Source organism: Dreissena polymorpha, chromosome 6 (genome assembly GCF_020536995.1).
Source record: "Dreissena polymorpha isolate Duluth1 chromosome 6, UMN_Dpol_1.0, whole genome shotgun sequence".
NCBI lineage: Eukaryota > Metazoa > Mollusca > Bivalvia > Myida > Dreissenidae > Dreissena > Dreissena polymorpha.
The window spans coordinates 65,692,590-65,717,492 of record NC_068360.1 but is presented as its reverse complement, the minus strand read 5'-3'; the positions used below and the strand labels follow the sequence as shown (position 1 = coordinate 65,717,492).

General features: G+C 36.0%; 1 protein-coding gene across 3 annotated transcripts; it reads right to left on the bottom strand.

Moving 5' to 3' along the window:
• Positions 1-5,992: 5,992 nt before the first annotated feature.
• On the bottom strand, positions 5,993-24,885 carry LOC127834385 (replication factor C subunit 4-like). Of its 3 annotated transcripts, none has more exons than XM_052360200.1 (11): positions 24,705-24,885; positions 21,005-21,135; positions 20,266-20,344; positions 18,270-18,349; positions 17,179-17,295; positions 11,871-11,940; positions 8,924-9,118; positions 8,241-8,366; positions 7,896-7,976; positions 6,845-6,961; positions 5,993-6,175 (listed from the first exon to the last, which is right to left on the bottom strand). In XM_052360200.1, exons 2-11 carry the CDS (start codon positions 21,124-21,126, stop codon positions 6,077-6,079), a joined length of 1,086 nt encoding a protein of 361 aa, XP_052216160.1. In that variant the 5' UTR covers positions 21,127-21,135; positions 24,705-24,885; the 3' UTR covers positions 5,993-6,076. The 3 variants fall into 3 exon arrangements, with proteins under 3 accessions (XP_052216160.1, XP_052216159.1, XP_052216161.1); XM_052360199.1 differs by having other exon boundaries at positions 24,631-24,757; XM_052360201.1 differs by lacking the exon at positions 24,705-24,885 and adding an exon at positions 24,334-24,488.
• Between the last annotated feature and the right edge of the window lie 18 nt (positions 24,886-24,903).

The following is a 24,903-nucleotide window of genomic DNA, read 5'->3' as shown; positions in this document are numbered from 1 at the left end:
TGCGGGTTATAACACAACATCATAGATAATGGTTATTTGGGGGTTATAACACAAAATCATAGATAATGGTTATACCAGTATCTTTTTCTATTTTGTTTAAAAATAATCGGCCAATATATTAATATTATAGTAGAAAAAAATCTTTCCATGTAACTTCATTGAGTGCCTTTTACACTGAAACTCCCGACGCCCTTTGATGCTTTGCACACCGTGCAATCGACTAACGCATCGTCTGCGGTTCATCCATCGGCTGCGGAAGCGTACACATGTCGGGTAAAAGCGGAGTGTAAGTATTTCCCTATTCTTTATATTTTACGTATTGAATTGATCAGATATTCGCGTGTTCATTGAGAGCCTAAGTTAGAATGACTTTGTGAAAGTTATCCTTACGCGCCTGAACCACGTGACTATCGTTACAGTCAAAAATGCCTACACATTCCTGCTAAAAAACACACAACTGACACTTTTTGTAGTTTTGTTGCAACAATATTTACATGACATCTTGCACAAACAATCCTTACGATTTTGTGTATTAAACAAGTGCATTTGTTGGCAGTAACAATTCACTGAAAATTCAACATTTTGTAACAATCAATTTTATAGAAACAAGAAAAAGTTTGCCCAACGGAACTATTTTCCTGTCCGTGCGTGGGTGGCTTTGTGTTAGGAGATCCCCGACCGTGTTTTGACCTCTCTGCCACACCGTTCGCAAACAAATGACATTCTAAAAGTAAACAAAATATGAATATAAGTTATCGACAATCATGATAATTTCGAGTAACATGAACGTAGGATTATCATATTTAAGGCGCGCAAAACACTACCAACAATGTTTATTGACCAACTTTTGTTATTCAGACAGACTCTAAATATTATTGACGTTAATGTCAATCTTTCGATTCTCTAGTTTAGTTTGTATACCACACATAGCATTTAAAAAATTTGTCCCACACATAGCATCATTACATTTTCATACACACACTCCGAATCAGATGTATTTGCGCAAACATACAATGTAAGTAGCTTATCTATGAAGAATAACAATGTCCGCCCTATTTTTTAAACCCTCGACAATATTGTAATCAATGTTTTGTTGATTGAACAAAAAATATACCACACATAGCATTTCATTTCATGTGTTTTGAAACACGCGGTTGCACTTTTTGGAAAAAATACTTAATTAATATAGCGCAAACTTACCAAAGTTGTGTCTTTTGACAATGACCGGGTACTCGTCTTTGTTTTTTGAAAATGGTTTTGAAATAATGAAGAAATTATCAAAAACGTTACCTGAAGCGACGTTTTGTTTACATCCGATTGTCCCACACATAGCCGAAAAAGTCACGTGGTTTAGGCACCTTGTCCTAGCTGCTTACTTTAAAGAAATCCGTTAAAATGTGGTCAAAAATCAAACAAAATTCACCACTCTCTCTGTCAAACTCTAATTACACAGAATTTAGACCAAAGATAAATATGAACAACATTTTACTGAAATATTTAATCATTTTTCTTCGGTTATGCCAAATTACATCATCCCACATGAACACACAACATTTTTATCAACGTTTAAATTCGAGTGGGGTTGGAAAAACGGCTCAAGACAACGGCCGCGGCTACTTATTAGATGGTCATGACATCGGCTGCGAAAATAAAATAATGCTCAAGCCATCGGCTGCGGAAATGAAAATTGGCATGATGAGATTTGGACGTTACTCATTGACTATATTCGATAGAACTATCATATATTTTGATCACAAAAACAGTTTTAAGATTTTCATTCGTATTTTGAAATAAAATGGGATGGGTGAGTGGATTTCGTTTTAAATAATTCATTCTTTGACAGTATTGAAACAAATCATTTACACGCAATATATCAAAGTAATGGCAGCTAGGAAGGTAAGGATTACGTTCACAAAGTCATTCTTACTTAGGCTCTCAAAGAACACGCGAATATCTGCTCAATTCAGTACGTAAAATATAAAGAATAGGGAAATACTTACACTCCGCTTTTATCCGACATGTATACGCTTCCGCAGCCGATGGATGAACCGCAGACGATGCGTTAGTCGATTGCACGGTGTGATAACAAGCCTTAAGCTTATATGAAACGCTCTCGAGACCGTTTCCTTGGTGTCTTTGGGGGAGATCTAAAGAACGCTCCCACAGTGGGGATAGAACCCGTGACCTCCCGATCGCTAGGCGAACACCATATCCACTACGCCACGGCGACCTTTTTAAATCCTTTAATACGTCTGAAATCGGTGACAAAAGTTAACGCTGCGTGAAGAATATCCGTGCAGTACACAAGGAAGTTTTTAACAAAATCAGGCTTTATTAAATAAAGTTATTCTGATATAGTTCACGTTGCCATAAGCAGCATAAAAATCTGTATTACAGGCACTAGTTGAAATTCTTAAAAAATTGTTTTAAAAAGTTATTTGAAAAAAAAAACCACTTACCGATGTGTTTGCATCCATTAACATTAAATTGGGAACCCCACAACGTCACGTGATCCTGCACCCTAGTTAAGTGCTGTCCCAGATTAGCCAGTTCACTCCGCTGGCGAGCTTTCCAGAAAAATATTAATTCAGAGAAACAATGTACTGGAAATGCAGATTCGTGTGGCCAAAACATATTCATACATCTTCAGACCCTTGAACGCTAAACCATGTAATTACATGTGAGTTATTAAAATGAACTTTTGTGAATGTAAATGGTGATCGCTGGTCGTTGTGTGCCGGTGGGTGCTTTTCGCAGGTAAAATATATAATGAACTCGTTCGGAAGGAAATCGATGTGGTCGTTATCGACAGGGGGTCGCTATTCAAAGGTGGTCGCTGGGGCAGGTTAGACTGTAGTTGGTTGTTAAATAAACTGTGCTGACTTGTTTACAGTGCATATATGATATACGCTTATTATAGCATGTCTGTCGTTTGCATAGAATTTATTACCGTTTTCATCACTACTAATTCAGTCGTACCATAGCTGTACCATAGCGGTGAGTTTACTTACTCATACTTTTCCTTGGATAACTGAGCTACCGGTACAAAGACACATACTTATGTCAGTAACTGGCAAGTGTCCGACGTTAATCAAGGGGTTGGGAAAATGGCCGTTTAAAGGATTTCATTAACAATCCCCCACACAAGTTGTGGTCGAGCCGGGGATTTGTAGCCTGAACTGCTATGCCTGCATTAGTTGAGATGTTCAACTTATAGCATGCCCTAAGACAATTTTAATATATAATATATATATCAAAACAATGTGTTTATGTTGTTTGTGCCGACCATAAACGTTGTGGGTAAACCAGGTTATATTTTCTGCTACTCATCTGACCCTATATTACCACACTAGACGATTACAAGTTTCGACTCATAAGATATGGTCAATGTATAGCGTAGGAATATGAAAATAGGAAACCCGTTGTTATATCATCTTCTTCGCCGAAAGAGCTCAATTTAACTTTCAGAAAATTGATTTTCAATTATGTATCATTAAAGGAATACCAGTATTACGAAAGTCGATAATTCCAAGAGTCTGCAACCGTTTCTATTCTTGTGTGATAGTCATAACACATGCAACACGATTAACCCAGTGGACACCCAAACGTTGCTGCAACGTTGTATTTAGGTTGCATCGCAGCATTTTTAAATTCTTTTTTTTTAATAATATAAAATAAAAAAAAAAAAACTACATCCTGCCAACCGCTCTTTCGAGACTAAACAAAACAGTACTTGGTGTCTATAGAGGAGATAATGAAACGCTTCCCGAGTAGGAATCGAATGCAACGTTTCTGAAACGTCCTTGCAACGTTTTGATAGAACGTCCTGGTATTGTTTTGTGTGCAACGTTCGTTAATGGTTGCCGACGTTGCGACCTTAAATATTACGTTTCAGCAACGTTCGTAAAACGTTTGATGCCCACTGGGAATAAAGTCGATTATTTATTGAAACTTAACCCTTGATCTGACCAATGTACGGAATCCGGATAGTGTCATCTATAATCTCGCATTTCTTTCATCAAGGACGACACACGAAGCGATACACGATATTTTGCGCGACACACGATATTTTGCGCGATACACGAAGTGACGCGCGAGAATGTACCACGAAATATTTCCCTTATGTAGGTAGCCCAAAAGGCGATACATCGTGTTAAATATCGCGTGTCGCTTCGTGTATCGCGCAAAATATCGTGTGTCGCTTCGTAATAATGGTATAATTTTCTTATGATAATTTTCTCCTTTTGTTCAAATCGGAACTGCTGCGAGTAGCAAAATGTCACAGTATGGACCAAACGATGTGAAAGTAACATGACGTACAAACAATCATGTATTCTAGTAGAGCTGCAATGATGTGTTACTTATCTGTGCAATACTCAGCGTATTAAAAGATCTGAATCTGGTTAGAAGACATGATCTATGCCAGTATTCCTCCAATCGAATGAGTTGGTGTATTAGTATGCTACGCAGAAATGCTCTAATGATCACTTTGCTACTGAAAGCTTTATCAATCGGAGACTCCTGCCGTAAGATTTTACGACATGGACTTAAAACAGTAGTGAACCACACAATGATGTTACACGCCGAATATGATACTATACGGAGTTTGGTTCAATACGGAATTAGTAATGCTGCCATTCAAGTAGATAAACCATGTGACCCAGCGGCGTAGCAAGTGTTATTACTTTTTCAAAAGGTAATCTGCTATGCACCAGGAAACCATTTAGTGTAAACCTATTAATTTTAGCTCGATTGCATCGAAAGCCTAAAGCTTATGTTGCAATGCCCTCGAGTCCCTTTTCCTGTGAAGAACGAGTACCAAGTGTCAAAGGTAAAGATCTTTAGACAGTGGGGATCGAATCCAGTCGCTTGACGGACATCATAGCCACTATGTCATGGCGACCTGTGAGGAAAACAAATGTTTGCCAAGGCACGGAGCGTATTGTCTCATCTAGAGTCCGTGCCCAAGGTAATGGCTTATTATAAAATAGCTTGATAACAATTGAAGAGCCTGATCTTGGTGTTGATGACTATCCAAGATGTTCTTCAGCTGATGGAAGGCTGATTTTGCTTTACTGATGCCGGTTTTGACGTCTGCATCCGTTCCTCCAGTTTCCCTGGATGCTGCCGAGATAGGTGAAGCTTTCTACCTCTTTCAGGGCCTCTCCCTGGACTGCGATGTGTCGTTTGATGTTTAAGTCTTGAACATATTGCATTTCTCACAAGTGATGGTAGAGTCAAGTTAATCTTAGTTGTACGCTAACATGTCTTATACTGCATCTGTTTTTGGGTGTGAGAGAGAAGAGCAAGATCGCCAGCAAAATCAAGGTTATCAAACTAATTCCAGTGTCCACTGGATTCTGTTTTGCTTCAATCAAATTGATGACCCAGTCTATGGCCAGGCAGAATAGGAAAGGGGAGACAAAGCAGCCTCGCTTTACTCCCGTTCTTATTTCAAAGGCGTCTGTGAGTTGTCTACCATGCAAGATTCTGCAGGTAATCACTTTACAAGACTGTCTGATAATGTTGATGATCTTTTTTTGGCACTCTTAGTGTCTTGGCAGTCAACAGAGGGACTATCCAATTATGCTCAGGGTTGCAATCAGATCAGTGTGCAATCACTCTTTTCGGAAGCCCGCTTGTTGGTCATGGAGATGCAGGTCCACAGTGTCTTTCATGAGATTTAGTGGGATGCCATTACTCACCTTTTCTGGGATGGACAACATCATTAGCCATCGATAAATGGATTAGAAACTATGGTCCCCTTTCTTAGGGAGCGTGGGAATCTTATAAATCTAGAACAATTATTTAATTGTTTTATTTTAAAATAAAATTTAAATGAATAATTCATTTTAAAACCAAACTTCTATGTAAAATATATTAGTTATAATGTAAACACAATTTGAATAATTCTTTTTGGAACCAAACTTCAAAGAAATATACTTTAATGTCTTCTTCCACAAAGTATAAACATGAACAATCAGGTCAAAGGTGGCAATATACACATTTTATTTATTACTTATGCATTGCAAGACATTTCACAATTTAAATTATTAACAATGGTGGTTTGAACAGTTCATTTGTTTGGTTGGCAGATCTGCTGCATGAGTATGGAACACAGCGACATCAACTGTAGAAATTCATCTGCACCGTCCATCAAACATTTGTCCACCACCTGCAAACACATCACGCAACATAGGCCCCTCTTTATTGAAGGATAAAAGAACAAACAAAAAAGAATCCCATTTAATGCATGTTAACTTTGCACTTAATAGTTTTATGTTGTTTTTTTTACTGAAGTCCATATATCAAGTGTGATACAAAGCTTCATAGAATTTTGACATGACACTTCTGCTGAAATCCAGAACAAATATGCATAATTCTTTTCTTTTTTCTAAAGATTAATGGCAGAAGCTACAAAGCTAGTAAACAAGTGACCAAATATTTTACTTATTCTTCTTCAGAAAGTGCAATAAATCAATTAAATCTGCTCACTTATCAATTTTCAAGATTTTAATATTGGCTGAGAATACAAAGCAAGAGAACACATTATTTCAAACGAACTGCTAGTTTTTCCAGACCAACTTTCTTCTGTTTGTCAGCGAAGTCAAGATTTCACGATTTAAACATGGGCCGAAACTAACAAGCAAAACATGATTTCAAACTCACTGCCTGTTTTTCCAGAACAACTGACTTCTCTTTGTCAATGAGTTAAAGGTTTGAAATTTTTTATTTTGGCATTATGTAATAATCTAACATTCTTTAATTTTGATAAATATTACATGTTCAAGATTTGTTTAACAGAAACTATAAAGCAAGATAAAACATAATAATTCAAACTCACAGCCAGTTTCTCCAGAACGACAGACTTCTGTTTGTCAGTGAGCTCATCCAGCTGTACCAGTTTATCATGCAGCTGCAGAATGAGCTGAGAGGCAGCATGGCCCTCGTTCATCAACTCCTGAAAAACATCTGGAGTAGCGTTCTGGGAAAACTGGGCTTAATGCATGTGCATTATGTGTCATCCCAGATTAGCCTGTGCAGGCATATCAGGGACGACACTATTCCCTTTTATAGAATTTTCTGTTTGAAAAAGTCACTTCTACACAAAACTACAGTGTTGACAGAAAGTGTCGTAACTGGTTAGCCTGCACAAACTGCACAGGTTAATCTGGGATGACTTTTTACGCAAGCATTAAGCCAAGTTTTCTCAGAACGCTGCAAAATATAATTGCAGAGTGACAGAAACTAGAGCTTTGTCACAAACACGACTAAAACTTAATTCTAAACTGCTTTGTAGCCCATATTAAAGGGCAAATACATTAGGAATGAGTGGATCACTAGCATCTCATGAACCATGGCAACCAATTTGGGCTGAGTCGATAGATTTTCTTAGAAAACTCCACAATCTTCTCAACAGTATATAAGAAGAACTGACATACTGGTTATTTAATAACCCTGTTAATGTTTGTAATGTTGTGTCCACTTAAAAAAGGAGAAATTGAGCTGTTACTTTCAGCATCTTACAACAGCATCCTCTTACATCCAGCAGTGTTTGTGCCGTCTAAATGAAATGTATGGGGAAGGAACTAAATAGGCATTCAAAAAATGTCCAGATTGCTTTGCTGCATAATTTCTCATTCAATTCATTCGATACTTTATCTTATTTGATAGGTAATAAGACAAAAAACAACCAGCGAGTTGGCGTTTACAATGACAATCCCAAGTACATCTGATATAAAATTGCTATTAAATGGAATGCATTCTTAAAGGCCAACATTTGACAACATAATTAATTTTTGTAATATCATTAATGATCCAGTAAAGCGGTGAAACTTCTAGCATGGGTGCAGCATGGAGCTATATTGTGTTGATGGTTTCCACGGTTACCATACCTGTACGTTTGCCTGCAGTTTCTCATAGGAGTTGGAATGACACACAGTGATCAGGCTGTCAAGAACATCATCTGGAATCACCTGAAACAACAACAGCCATATCAAGATATTGCTTAGCTTGCATAATGAAAGATTATTGTGAACGTTTCAATGTTAACAGCACAGGCTAATCAGTGACAAAAATTTCAGATTTTATTTTTTTGTTTGTTTAATGGAAGTCACTTCTAAAGACAAATCCAGTCTAAGAGGAAAGAATTGTCCCTGATTAGCCTGTGCAGACTGCAGAGGCCTGTGCAGACTGCAGAGGCCTATCTGGGATAACATTGAATGCACATGTTCACTCACCCCAGCGATGTTGTAGATATCTGCCTGTGTGATTGTCTCCTCTGCCTTGAGCCGCGAGGCACTCTGCAGGAACGTGATGGCCTTACGTAGGTCGCCCTCCGACGTGTACAGAAGGGCCGACAGGGCCTGGAAATAGGGGCCGACAGGGACTGAGAGCATCAGAAAGGAAAAAAGGCTAACAGAGATTGAGAGCATTAGTTAAAAAAAGGGCCTATTTACACAAATAATTTAGAGAAACTTAAGAAACTTTGGTCTCTTGCAACTTTGTGTATACAGCATGAGGTAGAAAAACTGGGACCTTAAACATAAACCTATCTTGAGAAAAAGGGAATTCTTTTAGTCTCTGGCTTTTTCATGTATAAATATTTTTTCATAAAAATGTCCCAAACATGTACTGTTGTTAAAAATTGGTGTCATTGTTGCCTTTTGATAGCAGAGAGAACTGATCTTTGCTTATAAAAAATTTGATAAGACTATTGCATGTGTACAAACTATAAGATTAAAATTATAAACTATTATTAAACTAACATCCATTATTATTTAACTTACATAAATTCTTACTTTTATTGTATTTTGGTTAGTAAGATTTTCTTAAGAAACTATTTTGGCAAAAAAAAATAATTATTGTTTCAAAACATGTAAGTGGGCTCGGCTTTACCAATGTTGTGCACAATGAACAGTACCTCATCCTCGCAGGCTATTTTTTCCTCATCACAGATATGCCTCAGTCGTTTCTTGAGGATCTCTTCAGCCAATGGCTTGAAGCGAAACTTTGCGCACCTGGAGGCGATTGGTTCTATGATACGACTCACGTAGTTGCAGATCAAACAGAAACGTGTTGACTTTGACTCTTTCTCCATGGTGCGTCTAAGTGCAGCCTATAAGTGACATTTACAGGCTTCAATTCTTCTTAATAAGCCATGTCATGCCAAAATGAGTCTTATGCCATATGCAGTCAGAAAAGCTCAAGACCAGGCTTAGTGATTTTATTACCAGACACGGTCACCACTAACCAGACTGTATGAATCAGGGATATAAAGGGCAATGCCCCACCCCACTCGAGCCCTCTCTAATTATACCATTTAATAGTATTTCTAGTTGCAATTTCTGGTGAACACTATGCTAAATATTATTAATTAGACCTAGCAAATACGTAATCAATATATTATTTGGTTCACATGATGGCGGACATGTGCAAAGTTTCTATGACTTGAAAGAATTTCGGAAAGAAGCGACCACTTTCCTTTGTTATCGCTTATGTCGGTGCCATCTGCTCACCAATCAGAAATAAACAAGAAACCGTCGGAGACGGGTGATGCTCCCCAAAGTTTTTTTTGGTCACAATATTGCACTATATATTCAGATAAAAGGAAACGTCTTGAGGGCACAGTAGTTGGGGGGACAAGAATTTTTTTATAGAAAATTTCAAAGGGCCATAACTCTGTGAAAAATCATCCGACCAGAACCCGCTGATAATATACACATCTCCTCTTGGTAGTGAAGCTTCCCATAAAGTTTCATTTAATTCCGGTCATTAGTTGCTGAGAAATAGTCCGGACAAAAATTGTGCACGGACAGACACACAGACAGACACACGGACGGACAGACAAAGCGGCCACTATATGCTCCCCCCAAATGTTTTGGGGGGAGCAAAATAAAATACTGGGCAAAATCGATACCTAGCGCAGACTATAAAGCTTTAACAAATATATTAATTTCGTTCTCAATTGATAACGCTTTCAAACGAATTCTCCACAACCACCCCTCCTCCTCAAAAAAATATCTTATTGGATTTTCATTGATCTCAAAATCGACCCTGGTCAGCTGAAATCCAGATTTCTGCAAAGATCTGGAAAATTGACAACCTTGATGAATGCCCAGGCCAGTCTTGAGCTTCTCTGGTCACATATGGCAAAACAAACTGTTAAAAGGAAGTATTCAAAAGTTTTCAGTTCAGCAATATAAAGAACATTACTCCACTTACTGGCAGCCATGTTTTTCAGAAGATGGGAACCATTTTATAACTCTGTGAAGATATGAAGAAAATTGAAAGTGAATGGAGCAAAGAAAGTTACCTTAAAGAGTCTTCACAAGGTTACACTACAGCCATGGAAAGGAAATTTAAAAAAAAGCAGATTGCCCTGTAACGTCAGCCAGACCTATTCCATTATTGAGCCAAGATATCAAAAGAACTAAAGTTTTGAAGCATGTTCAAACAAGAGATGTGTTTGTCAGAAACACAATGCCCCCTATTGCGCCGCTTTGAAGCTAATAACCTTTGACCTTGAAGGATGACCTTGATCTTGACCTTTCACCACTCAAAATGTGCAGCTCCATGAGATACACATGCATGCCAAGTATCAAGTTGCTATCTTCAATATTGCAAAAGTTATCGCAAAACTTTAACCGAGGTTAAAGTTTTGATGACAGACAGAATGACAGACAGACAGGCCAAAAACAATATACCCCCGATCATTCGATCCGGGGGCATAAAAATTGGTTGACAAGTTCTTAATTCAATGTGACGCAGTATTTAACACCATGCGAGACTTTTTCAAACCCCAACAGCATATATCCGAGTGTTTTTTTCGTTTTGAAAATTAAATTTATTCTCAATTTTGAAGCATTAGTAAGAACAAGATGTGTTTGTGAAACACAATGTCCCCCTATATGATGTTTGACCTTGTAGGATGACCTTGACCTTGTGAAGGATGACCTTGACCTTTCACCACTCAAAATGTGCAGCTCCATGAGATACACATGCATGCCAAATATCAAGTTGCTATCTTCAATATTGCAAAAGTATTAATAAAATAAGCGATTTGGGCCACATATATTTGACCTCTGACCTTGAAGGATTACCTTGACCTTGACCTTCAACCACACAAAAATGTGCAGCTCCATGAGATGCACATGCATGCCAAATATCAAGTTTCTATCTTCAATATTGCAAAAGTATTCATAAAATAAGCGATTTGTGCCACATATATTTGACCTCTGACCTTGAAGGATGACCTTGACCTTGACCTTTCACCACTCAAAATGTGCAGCTCCATGAGATACACATGCATGCCAATATCAAGCTGCTATCTTCAATATTGCAAAAGTATTCATAAAATGAGCGATTTTGGCCACATATATTTGACCTCTGACCTTGAAGGATGACCTTGACCTTGACCTTTCACCACTCAAAATATGCAGCTTCATGAGATACACATGCATGCCAAATATGAAGTTGCTATCTTCAATATAGCAAAAGTTATTGCAAAATGTTAAAGTTGGCGCAAACAGACCAACAGACCAACAGACCAACAGACAGGGCAAAAACAATATGTACCCCACTACTATAGTGGGGGACATAAAAACAACAAAAACAGTTATTTCCCAATTTTGCTTAAAATGCAGCGATTTTTCCCAAATCAAAGGGATCTGGACCCATTTCCAAAATGGTGAAAAGAACTATGTTTATTTTTTATAAATCTGATTCTGCTAAGACATAAAATACTGGATTTTTCCGGGAATTAGAGCTTTTCTATGAGCCTGAGACAAATTAAAAAGGTTTATAAGAAATGCAGCTGCTATCTACTGGGTATTAGTTTCACATTCTGAGTTGTTTATTTTCTTACAGACCTGGGCGGCATCTGTCATGGAGTCTGCCTCATCCAGAATGACAATCTTGAAAGGGGGACATGGCTTGCCACTGCAAAAGAAACATATCTTGTATATTAATCAGTAATGAGAGAAAATTCAAATTTCTGAAAGCCAAAATTAACTTAATAGAGCAGATTTCATATTTCAACCTGTTGCTCTGAATGATTTCCACTTCAGCAAACAACTATGAGACTTGTAAGACACCATTATTGTCAAAGTATACACGTTGAAAGTAAACATGGTAGGTAGCCATGCTTATTTAATCATTTGGTATAACAGTAAGCATATGATACACGCTGGAGTAGTAAAATCTTCCTTTATTTAGTAAACAGAAACTAAAATAGAAAAGAGCTTGTCACAGTAGTGCCAAATCCCCGCCGAAATGTGTTTGCTTGTATGACAACATTTGTTTTAGAGAGTAGAATAATATTTGTAAAAACAAATAAAGGGAGATACTTTATTATGCTCCAGACAAAAATTTACTTTGAAATTAAATAAAGGGATATAATTCAAACACTAAGGTAGATAGAGTTATGGTACTTAGTCACTGCACTTCTCCTACTTGCCATCTGTTTAAGTTTCAAGTTTCAAGTAAATCCCTTCAGTAGATTTAGAGTTATGCTCCGGACAAAAATTAACCTTAAAATTATAGAAAAGGGGAGATAATTCAAAAACTACGGTAGACAGAGTTATGGTTCTTGGTCACTGCACTTTTCCTAGTTGCCATATGTTTATATTTCAAGTTTCAAGTAAATCCCTTTGGTAGATTTAGAGTTATGCTCTGGACAAAATTTACTTTAGTTATATAAAAGGGGAGATAATGCAAAAAGTAAGGTAGATAAAGTTATGGTTCTTAGTCACTGCACTTTTCCTACTTGCCATCTGTTTACATTTCAAGTTTCAAGCAAATCCCTTCAGTAGATTTAGAGTTATGCTCCAGACAAAAATTTACTTAAAAAATTATATAAAAGTGGAGATAATTAAAAAACTAAGGTAGATAGAGTTGTGCTTCTTGGTCACTGCACTTCTCCTAGTTGCCATCTGTTTATATTTCAATTTTCAAGTAAATCCCTTCAGTAGATTTAGAGTTATGCTCCGGACAAAAAATTACTTTAAAACTATATAAAAGGGGAGATAATTCAAAAACTAAGGTAGATAGAGTTGTGGTTCTTGGTCACTGCACTTCTCCTAGTTGCCATCTGTTTATATTTCAAGTTTCAAGTAAATCCCTCTTGTATATTTAGAGTTATGCTCCAGACAAAAATTTACTTTAAAGTTATATAAAAAGGGGAGATAATTCAAAAACTAAGGTAGATAGAGTTATGGTTCTTGGTCACTGCACTTCTCCTAGTAGCCATATTTTTATATTCTAAGTTTAAAGTAAATCCATTGAATAGATTTGGAGTTATGCTCCGGACAAAGTTTCAGCCGGACGGACAGACGGACAGGACCAATTACTATATCCCCTCAGATTTTTTTTTCGGTGGGGATAACAATCATGGTAGCAAGTTGTATTCATCATGCTTTTGAAGTTATAAGTTGAAACAAGATGCTATGTCCAACACTGCATATGCCCCTGGAAACCTTGTAAACATTTATTTCCAGGTCCATTTGAATAAGCCATGGTAAAAAGGCCAATTTCAGTTTAAAATGAGGTCAGATGATGTTGGTGTTTTAAGTATCATTGATTTGTAGCAAGCAGTACTGATGTTGGACAAAACATGTCATTTTGGGTATAAGTTCAAAAGAAGGTACCTGTAAATGTCAAAAATAAGGTCACATGATGTGATTGTGTTGATTGTGTTCAAAAACTCAAGGGAAGTAAACAAGTTTTGTAGGACAAATTATTGATGTAAAACCAAACTTGATAATTTTTGGATAAAAATTGTATAGACAGAAAGATGGACAGAAAAACTATTACTAACAGACAGGATAAAAGCTTTATTCTGCCTCTGTTGCAAACATTGACCAAATAAAGCATGGTCGAATCAATTTTCCTATCTCCGGTCCACATGAAGTAGTGTATTCCTATGCACGCTGTGACGATTAACATGTTCTAATATTTGACCTTTGAAATTTATTGGGACGCATCATGAATGTTATTGTTATATATCATCCTTTTTTTCTTCTTTAAAATATATTACCAAACCAGCTTTCTGTATTTATCATTTTCATTTACTTGATTACACAATTTATGACGTAATTTATCTGAGGAAACATACTATCTAGTTTCTCTCAAGATTTTAGGGACAACAACTTTGACATGGTGGTTTTAACAGTATTTTTTTTAAATATTTTTAAAGCATCTAACGAATCATAAATGTATTCCAGATTGTGTGTTTGTCATTCATGATATGTTAACATTGATAGGAATAAAATAATTTGCTACGGCAGGATTATGATTTCTTAAATCAGGTTTTGGGTAAGATTGGTTAGCATTCGATACAAACGCTATAAAAAAATAGTGTGGTTTAAAGTAGATTTCAATTATATGGATGGAAAAACAGAAAATGGATTTCGACAAAGGGATGGGAGAACAGAAAATGGATGTGTATATCATTGTAAATTTATTGTTATAAGCAATGTTTGGTTCGCAGGCCTTCCAGCAGCCACTCACAAAAAAGTAGGAAAAAAGTAGGTTTTCTGACAGAAAAGTAAGAAATAGAAGGAATATTTTTTTCTAAAAAGTAGGAAAAGTAGGAATATTTTCAGTTAAATTGTTAATTAATCATGGCAAATAACTTACCCGAGGAGGCGTTCTAAATGCAAAACCCTACTATTCTTTATGCCATGTGGACTATTACTGTATACTAATGGTGGCCAGTTTCTGTTGCTGAACTGTGTGGTCATCTTCCATCAGCCTGAAACTTTTTTTTATTCTAAAATTAACAAACATAACATAACCATGCTAGTAAAGCATTTACTAGCATGTTAATGGTAAATTAGTATGTGGTTACAAGCTACATGTAAAAGACTATATTCAGTACAGTGAGTTAGTAAGCCAGATGATTTACAATGATTAGAGCACTAATGCTAATGCAGATCAATACAGTACACATGTAGTATAAAATGGAAATGGTTAAACACAAGAGAATGTTAGTTGTTAATAAAAGGTTAAGTTACTGATTCAAAACACAAGTGGCATATGAATACACAACTGCATGCATAATTATATATGTATTTGTGAACTCCAGAAGCAAGCAGCTGAATATTAACATACATCAACAAAGCAAGCACTATTATAAAGCCCATTCAAACTATTCTATTGGCCCTTATCCAAGGCAGTATTTTGCTTTGATAGGCAGTCATCTATCATCCTCATTCTCTTTCTTGCTATTTCATCTCTTTTATCTTTGCATGTTTCAATTGACTCTGTCACCTTTTTGATGTTTCCTTTTGCCACTTCTAGTAGAGACTGAGCAATGTTCAGTTCCTTGAAGTCCTTTGCCTTAAAGGGATCTTTTCACGCTTTGGTAAATTGACAAAATTGAAAAAAGTTGTTTCAGATTCGCAAATTTTCGTTTGAGTTATATTTGTGAGGAAACAGTAATACTGAACATTTACCATGGTCTAATATAGCCATTATATGCATCTTTTGACGATTTTAAAACCTAAAAATTATAAAGCGTTGCAACGCGAAACGATTGAATAATTTGGAGAGTTCTGTTTTTGTCGTTAAATTTTGTGAAACTACGAAGATTGCTTATATAAGGTATAAAATACTTTGAATATATGTACTCGGCGGAATAGCTCAGTAGGCTAAAGCGTTTTTACTTCAGGACTCTGGCAGGACTCCAGGGGTCAGTGGTTCGAAACCTGGTCCGGGCAATGTTCTTTTCCTTTTTTTAATTTTATTCTTGATTTTTTACTGGAGCTTTTACGATCCAATGTTTACATTTATCGATATAAAGCATTTAATGAATAAGTTAAAAAATGCCAAAATCTGTGAAAAGGCCCCTTTAATGGCTGCAGCCAGTCTTTCATTGGCTTTCAGGAGATTTTGGACTTGCTCATGGTAAAGTCTGCAGACACTTGTCCTGGAAACATGGCTCTAAATAGTTCAGGAAGACCATCACATGAACTGTATGGCATACCAATTGCTGCAACGTTCAATGCCCATAGAGCTTCAGCTTTTGCCACTTGTTCAGTGTGGGCAAGGGGCTGTAGGTATACACTTTTCCCAACATCTCCTCCTCCTTGAGTGCTTGTTGAGGTTGAAGGAGTAGGTTTGGCAACAAACAGCAGTTTCTGTGTCTTTTTTTCTTTTATACATTGTTTGTGCTTTGTTCCATCAGCATGGTTGATAACCTGATATAAACCATTGTTTGCACAAGAGATGCTCTTGGAACACACAAAACAGTATGCAGCAAATTCATTTGAGGAATCCTGTACACACCAATCACCAATACTATTTCCATTATTGTCAAGCTTCACAAGCCAAGACCTGTTGAACTTAGTTTTTCCACTTGGCATAGCTAGTTTATATCATGCGGTTATATCATGTGGAAAGCAACTACATCTATGATCTGCAAATAAAAATCAACTTTTTCAAAGCCATTGTATGTTAGTAGAATTAAATTCTTTTACTGTCACTATTCAAATGGCTATTTTAATATTCTTCAACAAACATAAAATCAAAAACATACATGTATGTCAGTGAAAATGAGGTTTCCAAGCAAGTAAAAAGTGACAGCAAAAGAAATGCAAAGCTGCAGCTATAAAATTGGAATAGTATTTTCCTTTAGCAGGTAATAGCTTTGCAAATAGTTATGGTTACTTTCAAACGATAATGTATTTCTATAACTGGAAATCAAAGAAATCACATCTCTAATATTTGATACATACTTTTTTGGAAATGAAAACAACATTTGAAAATAACCAAAAATACCCTCAGCATGGCATCATCGGGTTTATAAATGTAAAGCATTGTGAGGATTCTATTCTTCTGGAGTTCAGCCAAAAAAGATTTAAAATACCTTAGAGACTCACCTTCATGATGATGAAAGATGATGCACATGGGGAGGGACATGTTTGCCACATCTTTCCACAACAGAAACCAGCCAGTTTGACATCTTTTGTTCATTTTCTGCAAATATAACTAGCACAAAGTTCAATTTTTTTTTATTTTTTGCGGACTTTATTATCCAAAAAGTAGGAATAGTAGGAGTTTTTTAGCAAAAAGTAGGAAAAAGTAGGAAGCCATTAAAAAAGTAGGAAAAAGTAGGAACGCTGGAAGGCCTGGGTTCGACCAACTCTGTGTTGAGGGTACTAGTGGGAAGGAACTTACTCTGGCCTCACACTGCTAGCAGATTGCTGGGAGAACGTCTTCACTTTCTCTCGTATCACGGCTATCCCTCTCTCGTCTGAGGCATTGAGCTCCAACACACGCGTCTTGTAGATGTCACTATAGTACAACAGACATGGGCTTCACTAACATATCACAGAATTGGTTTATTAAAAATCCAGTTTGGGTGGAAAGTGTTGTCCCTGATGGCTAATCTGGGATGACACTATGAACATGCATGAAGCCTGGTTTTCTCATACCAAGGCTCAAAAGTAATGGATTTCAAGCAGGTATTACTTGTTTTTATAATAAACAAGGTCTTCAAATATCCAGATAAATACTGACAATATAAAGTACCTAAATCTAATAACAATGAACTCTGGGAATAAAAATCATGCATATATGTACATAAGTAAAAGTGCCTCACTTATTTTTACAGAGTAACATTAACGGAAATTACATGTACTGTTGAAAAATAAGGTTTGTAAAACTTATTACTGGAACTTAAAATGTGGTTGAAAAGTAATAACAATCAATTGGTATCAAACATAATTGCAACAAACACATGATCTACTTATCAGTGCTGCCCTTTTTACAAAATACATTATTGCCTGTTTTTACTCCAATTTAGGAATTGTTTGTTAACAAAAGAAAGAGCCAAGTGAGTGTATCACACTACATGGTTCTCTAAAAGAGGACATTTATCACTGCCTTGCTGCAACTACATAGGACCCAGAGCTACATATCACTGCCTTGCTGCAACTACATAGGACCCAGAGCTACATGTTTTTAAGCCTCGCTCTGGGAAAACAGTGTTTAATGCATGTGCATTAAGTGTTCACCCAGATTAGCCTGTGCAGTCCCCAAAGGCTAAAAAGTTACATCCCTTTCCAGCTACATGTGTACACTGGATTTCTGCTAAGAGAGTTCCTTTAAATAAAAAATACCTTACAAGCAGGAAATGTTGTCCCTGATTAGCCTGTGTGGACTGCACAGGCTAATCTGGCACGATACTTTACGCACATCCATTAAGCCCTGATTTCTCATAATGAGGCTCGTCAGACAATATTTTCCATATTAAATGCACAACTCACCCAAACAGTTCCCTGGAAGCAGCCAGGATAGTAGAGGTCTTTCCTGTGCCTGGTGGTCCATAGAACAACAAATTGGGCAACTACAACAACACAGGAGAAAATGCTTTAATGTTGAAATGATTCCTTCTAAATACATCAACATAGCAGGAAACCATAATAACTTCAAACAACAAAATGACTTCCTAGAATAACTATGAAAATGTTGTTAATGAAATTATATATGTTCAATAAGATGATTTTATTTGGTCTATAAGATGGTGATATTAAAATAAACTATATCCCAAAAGCTAGTGATATATAATGGTTGGGACTGTTCAAAAGTGAAAATCTGCTTTTTTTATTTTCTGTTTGACTCTAGGAATAAATAAATGAGTAAAATGCTTCAAGCTGACCACCATTCATCTTAGTTGTCCATGCTTTCAGGTTTTTTTTTTAGAAAAAGGGGAAGACGCTGGACGCTGGGTAAAAGGGGAAAATGGAGCGCGAAAGAGACATATTTGGGGAAAAAATAAAAACTGTTCATTTCAATGTCTATAGCTCACCTACAGACTTCAGGGTTTTTTTTAGAAAAAGAGGCATGTCTCTGACCTTTTTGTTCTTAAACACATGAACAAGTATGATATTAAAGTCAAAGTTCTAAATGAAGTTGCAGGTGTAGATCTAATAAAGGGAAATGTTTTCAACTGGGGCCGGGGAACGATGTCAATTTCATGATGAATGGGTTGACGATCTAGATCTGCTACAGTATTGGAAGGGAAAGGTGCGGCAGCTGCCGATTGTCTACTTTCCCTTTCACAATAATCCGACAGTATTAATCGATGTTGATTACATGTACCTCCAAATCCTGCTGGGTTTCAACGGTTTTTGATGATGCATTCTTAAAATGCGTCAACGCAATTAATATTTTCCGAGTCCCAACTTTTTATTTTGTTCGTGTATGAACGCCAATTGTGAGACTTTATTCTGTTTTAACGTTTTTATCTTGGCTTTCACATAACCCGGATGAAAATTCGACTGGTTTCCGGTAATTAATTGACGAAACACCCTTCTTGTGCAAGACCGGAATCAAGTAAAATAGTCATATGATTAATACGATTAGTTGCCCGATTTCAATGACGTAATTTAAGAGCTATATATAGAATCACTGGGATTCCCAGATTTGAGTGTTCGTCGGGAGAGAGAGAGAGAGCGAGATCGTTTTACATGGTACAAATTGGATAAGTGTCGACTTCCCAAAAGAAAAAAAACATTTCTTTGAGGGTAAAATATTATATTTTGGTGAAAAATTATATTTTCGGAGGGGAAATGGTATTTTTAGGGGAAAAATTCTGGTAGGGGAAGACGCCAAATATCGGCGTCACTTTCTTAGTAAAAAAAAACCCTGGCTTTATTCAAAATACTGTTATCAGATAAATCATAATAATTATATTACATTCAGAAATGGAACCATGATTGAAAAGATATTAATCATGGTATTAAGTAAGTCTTATTTGGAATATTTCCGAATGCCAGAAAGCATGGTTTATACAGAATCCAGTTTTTGAGAGCAGATATTGACATTGATATTCACTTTTTATACTAAAACATGTTTTACCACTTACCCATTTTAGCCATTAGCTTGTGTTCAGACCATTATTTTTTTTGCAGTTTTATCTATAATTCTTCCTTTGTATAAATAAATTAATTATAGATGGTATTCTCTAAACACCGTTAATTTGTGTCAAAATTTCCAATTTCACAGACATTGTTCATATAATGTTTGTTCGATATGATTTAAAATAGTATAACACGCGTCATGCAAAAATGGGTCTTATGCGATATGAGTTCAGCGAAGCCCCGGACCAGCCTGCACGTCTACCCAGTCTATTCAGGCCACAGCCTGTCTGCTTATGAAACCACAAAATCTTGTGTGAATTTAGAACAGACAGTGAAGCTAAGCTGGCCATGTATGACATAAGATCTATTTTCGCATGACGCGGCTCATTTATTTACATACATCTGAGCCCTGCAGTGACTTCTTGAGGACAGCCACCACCTCCTCTTGATATGCAACATCATCCACCGTCCTGGGGCGGCTGAAATAGTGTAAGGATATGATAACTATGAGTTCTGGTATTCCTTGGACTACACAAAATATTCAGAGATTGAAATTTAAGCAACAGCCTGTATACCCAAAACGTGTCAATGTTGAACTGTCTTCCTCATATTCTCAGATTTACAGACATAATTTAGATTTGTGTGCTTTTTAACGTTCTTTGCTATGTATTATGCACAGTTTTGTACCCAAATATTTTAATTGTTAAAGATGGTCAGCGTTCCTATTTTGGCTTAACAATTTTTTTGTTGGGTCAAAATTGGGGCCAAAGTTTAGCTTTATTCTCAATCTGAGAAAGTAATTATTTTTACCTTAATGACTGCCTTACAATTTTAACATTTGTATTCTGAATATTTTAGTATTTGTTAGCAAAAAACCCAGACAAGCAAATTTCCCAATTTAAATCTCAATTTTTCCCAATCCAAAATATATAAATACATGAACACCAAAAGTTATAATTTCATTCTAGCAATTGATCTCTTTTTATTATACATTTTGTTAAACAACATAAATAAGTTACTTCATAATTCTCATAAAAGGGCATATTAAAAAATCACAAGATGTGTTTGTGAAACACTATGTCCCCCCTATATATATATGGGGGACATAAAAACACACAACATAACTGGGCATCACTCACTATTTCTCTACCCATGGGATGTGTTTCTTCTTCTGTTTGGATTCTTTAGAGCTGCCTTGAAGTGCATCTGTCTTCTCTTTGGTACTTGAACCAAGGGTGCCCGTTTTCAAAAATGCTTGCATAATGAAGATCTAAACACACATAATTTATAAGTTAACCTCTTAAACATCAATATTTAAATATTAATCTGATTTTGGATTGCCTTTTTGACAATAGCGACATAAAATGTAGATAAAGAGGTTATTATTATCCCCAGGCTTTTTGAAAAGCGTGGGGATATTGTGGTTATCTCCGCCGTCCGTCTGTCCTTCTGTCTGTCTGTCTGTCCGTCCTGGCCACTATCTCCTCCTACACTATAAGCACTAGAACCTTGAAACTTACACACATGGTAGCTATGAGCATATGTGCGACCCTGCACTATTTTGGAATTTGATCTGATCCCTGGGTCAAAAGTTATGGAGGTTTGGCCAGGGCCGGGTCAGAGATTTTCTCTCATTTTTTATGTTATTTTACATTAACTTCTTCATTTCTGCACCAATTTACTTCAAATTGATACTGAACCTCTCTTATGACAATATGGTCAATCTCAACTATGCAAGGCCCCATTACCAACCCTGGGGCGCCCCGCCCACATAGACCACACCCACCCAAAATTGCCTTTTGCTATAATTTCTTCATTTCTACACCGATTCACTTCAAATTGATACTGAAATTCTCTTATGACAATACGGTCAATCTCAACTATGCATGACAATACGGTCAATCTCAACTATGCATGGCCCCATTACCAACCCTTAAAGGCGCCCCACCCACATAGGCCACACCCACCGAAAATTGCCTTTTACTATAACTTCTTTATTTCTACACTGATACACTTCTAATTGATACTGAACTTCTCTTATGACAATATGGTCAATCTCAACTATGAATGGCCCCATTACCAACCCTTAAAGGCGCTCCGCCCAAATAGGCCACACCCATATAAAATTTCCCTTTACTATAATTTCTTCATTTCTACACCGATTCACTTATAATTGATACTGAACTATTCTTATGACAATACGGCTAACCCTGGGGCGCCCCGCCCACATCGGCCACACCCACCCAAATATTGCCTTTTACTTAACTTCTTTACCAGCCCTGGGGCGCCCCTGGGTCAAACATGCGGCGTAGGGATACGCGTCGGCCTCTGCAGCGCCATTTCTAGTTAATCAGTGTTTTGGTAAGGTGTAAAATAAGGCGTATTTTTTGAGACACTAACTAATAAACTTAAAATGTATATTATTGTTTTCAAAACTAAAAAAAAGCGTTATTGTTTTGTGTATAAAAAAGTAACAACAAACAACACTATTTTATTTTATAATCCTACACCAGGCCTTTTCCTTTCATATCTACGGGTCCGTTAAACAGACCATTTCCCACAGCGAAATTGTAAAAAAAAAAAAAAAAAAAAATAAAAAAAAATATTCTTTTTTGGGAAATAAGTGTCTTGTGTATGTATATCTCAATTTTATTTCAGTTGAATCTATGAGAAAGTGTGAGTATAATTTTTTTTTTCATAGAACTACATTTTTAATACAGAGTTATTTTAATAAAGTTTACCCAAATCAGTGGACTTTTTGCGCAAAATCATTCTCAATCCTAAAATTGCATTTTTCCCATAATTGTGCACAAGGCAACTGAACTTTAAGTTGACAATTTAACAAAAAATTTCAGAAATTATTGTTACTTTTTTTTTCTTCAAAGAATTTCCTAAATCAAATCCATGGGAAAGACAACAATAATCAACAGTACATGAGGTTCTGTAGTTTCTTTAATTTTAAAGGACCACACAAGATTTCATCTGATCTTGTTTTGTTTTTTAACAGAAATTCCAAAAAGTGCCATATCATAGAACCTGACCGATGTTTCAAAGACAGGTCCGAATGAACATGCAATGTTGTTGTTCCGAATGTTCAGGAAATAATTTGAGAGGAAAATTGATTTTTGTTCGCTTCTACTGTAATGTTAAACTGGTGTTTTTAAATGGATTACTTCAGACAATGGTAAGATTTTTACTATTTTTTCAGTATTTAAAACAAAAGTTGATTTATAGCTTTCATTAGTTTTCTTACATTTCTGTGATCAAATATGAAATGAATCTTTCATGAAAAAGCGAGATTTTTTTTTGCGTCCGGGTTCAAGGAAACCATTTTGATGCCTGAGATGAGGTCACTAAACAAAGATTTCAAATTCCTAGGAAAACTGGTGACGTCATGCGATAGTCTGCTTCTGTGCGCTCCTAGCCATGATAAAAATTTAACAAGGTATCACTACAGTCGATTGGTGTATAACGGATAGCTAATGACTTTGAGTCTCATTTCAACGTAAACACCATGCATTCAGTAATTAAACCATTAAACCTAGATAGACACATGTCTTTCCTATTGAAACATGCCAGCGGTTTTAAATTTCCGAAAAAAAATATTTGTTTACAGCGCGAATTTCATGGTACACTGATTCAGCTATTACCGGATCGCTTAGGTCTTTATCGGATTACATGTGTATCGTGTTATTTCTTGAAATTTGACACAGCATTTGTAAAAAATAATTGCAATATATGTACATTTCCAGAAATGAAATTCATTTCTGCGTTTAATAAGACCAAGTTCATGGAAATCGCTGCACAATTGATGAAGTTATGGCTGTTAAAAGCGATGCACCCTATATTTGGGTCATTTTGAGTTGAATACCTTGTTATATATATAGATTTGATAGTGAAAAATATGTTTTCAGAGAAATCGATTTTTTGTTATAATTTGATTATTTTTCATAAAAAATGATGTTTTCACTAATTAATATCATAGCCACACGCTAACCACATGTGTATTGGACAACTTCAATTGAGTTTATATTTATTTTAAGACAATCCCCACATTCCTGAATATGGGTCACCACATGTCCATTATTCACTAAATCCCGAGTTGCAGCTTTCATGCTTATTTTATATGGTACGCATCAATTTGGTTTTTGAGCATTCTTACTTTTGTAAAGGACACATAAAATACTAAAATATTACATCAATAAACATTATGTTTACCAAACAAAATCTGCAAAATTCAAGAAACCATTCGTCTGCACTTTTCCTGTTGTCACAAAAACGGTGCGTACATAACGTGACCTTGTTTTGCTTTCGAAAAAAGAAACAGTTGTAAACATTGACACACGTCAACAAAAACATGTATCGACTTAACAATGGTAGGCTTTTTGTATTCAATTCATATGCAACTATAAATTTTAACAGAAATAAAAGAATTTTGCAAAAAACGTTTAACCTATCCGTTACTCACTAAAATCTGCTATACACCAATCGATGTTATCACAGTTGAGTGTTATAATGCCCACAGATCTCATTGACACAGACTGCTATCCTTAATCTCAGGTTCTACTGGTCCCATTAGAATCATTATAAAATATCTTAGGAATTGAAATGCATTCTCTTGATTGAAACACGTATATTTATTTATGTTTTTCTGAATATAGGTCTTTGCAATATCGCGAAAACATATGACAAGCACTGCAATATGTAAAAACAGCTAATTAGAAAATATAAGTCAGTGTGATATAACCTGTTCATATAATCTTACCAAACGAGTATATTGCAGACCTTATTGCAATAAGCACTATGCACTTAAATATAAAAAGTCAATATTGTGTTTACTTTTCTCTTTATTCCCGCCAATTAAGGTTACACGTCAATAATTAAAACATGACCCATTAGTTGAGGGATATTATCCAAAAACGGTTATCAGATTCTTTAATTAGGTAAATATTATTCATAAAAGATGTTGTTTATTCCCATTTACAAGATCTTTCTAATTTAAAGCAAGTGTTTATTGTAGAAGTTGTAAGTAATATTG

What these genes read in the sequence shown, in the direction of transcription:
- LOC127834385 (XM_052360200.1), bottom strand. Translation starts at nt 21,126, where the DNA reads ATGCAAGCATTTTTGAAAACGGGCACCCTTGGTTCAAGTACCAAAGAG. An exon ending in CCATGACAGATGCCGCCCAG is followed by an intron (nt 9,119 to 11,870) that starts GTCTGTAAGAAA and finishes TGTCACTTATAG; the next exon opens with GCTGCACTTAGACGCACCAT. An exon ending in TCGTTCTGGAGAAACTGGCT is followed by an intron (nt 6,176 to 6,844) that starts GTGAGTTTGAAT and finishes ATGTGTTTGCAG; the next exon opens with GTGGTGGACAAATGTTTGAT.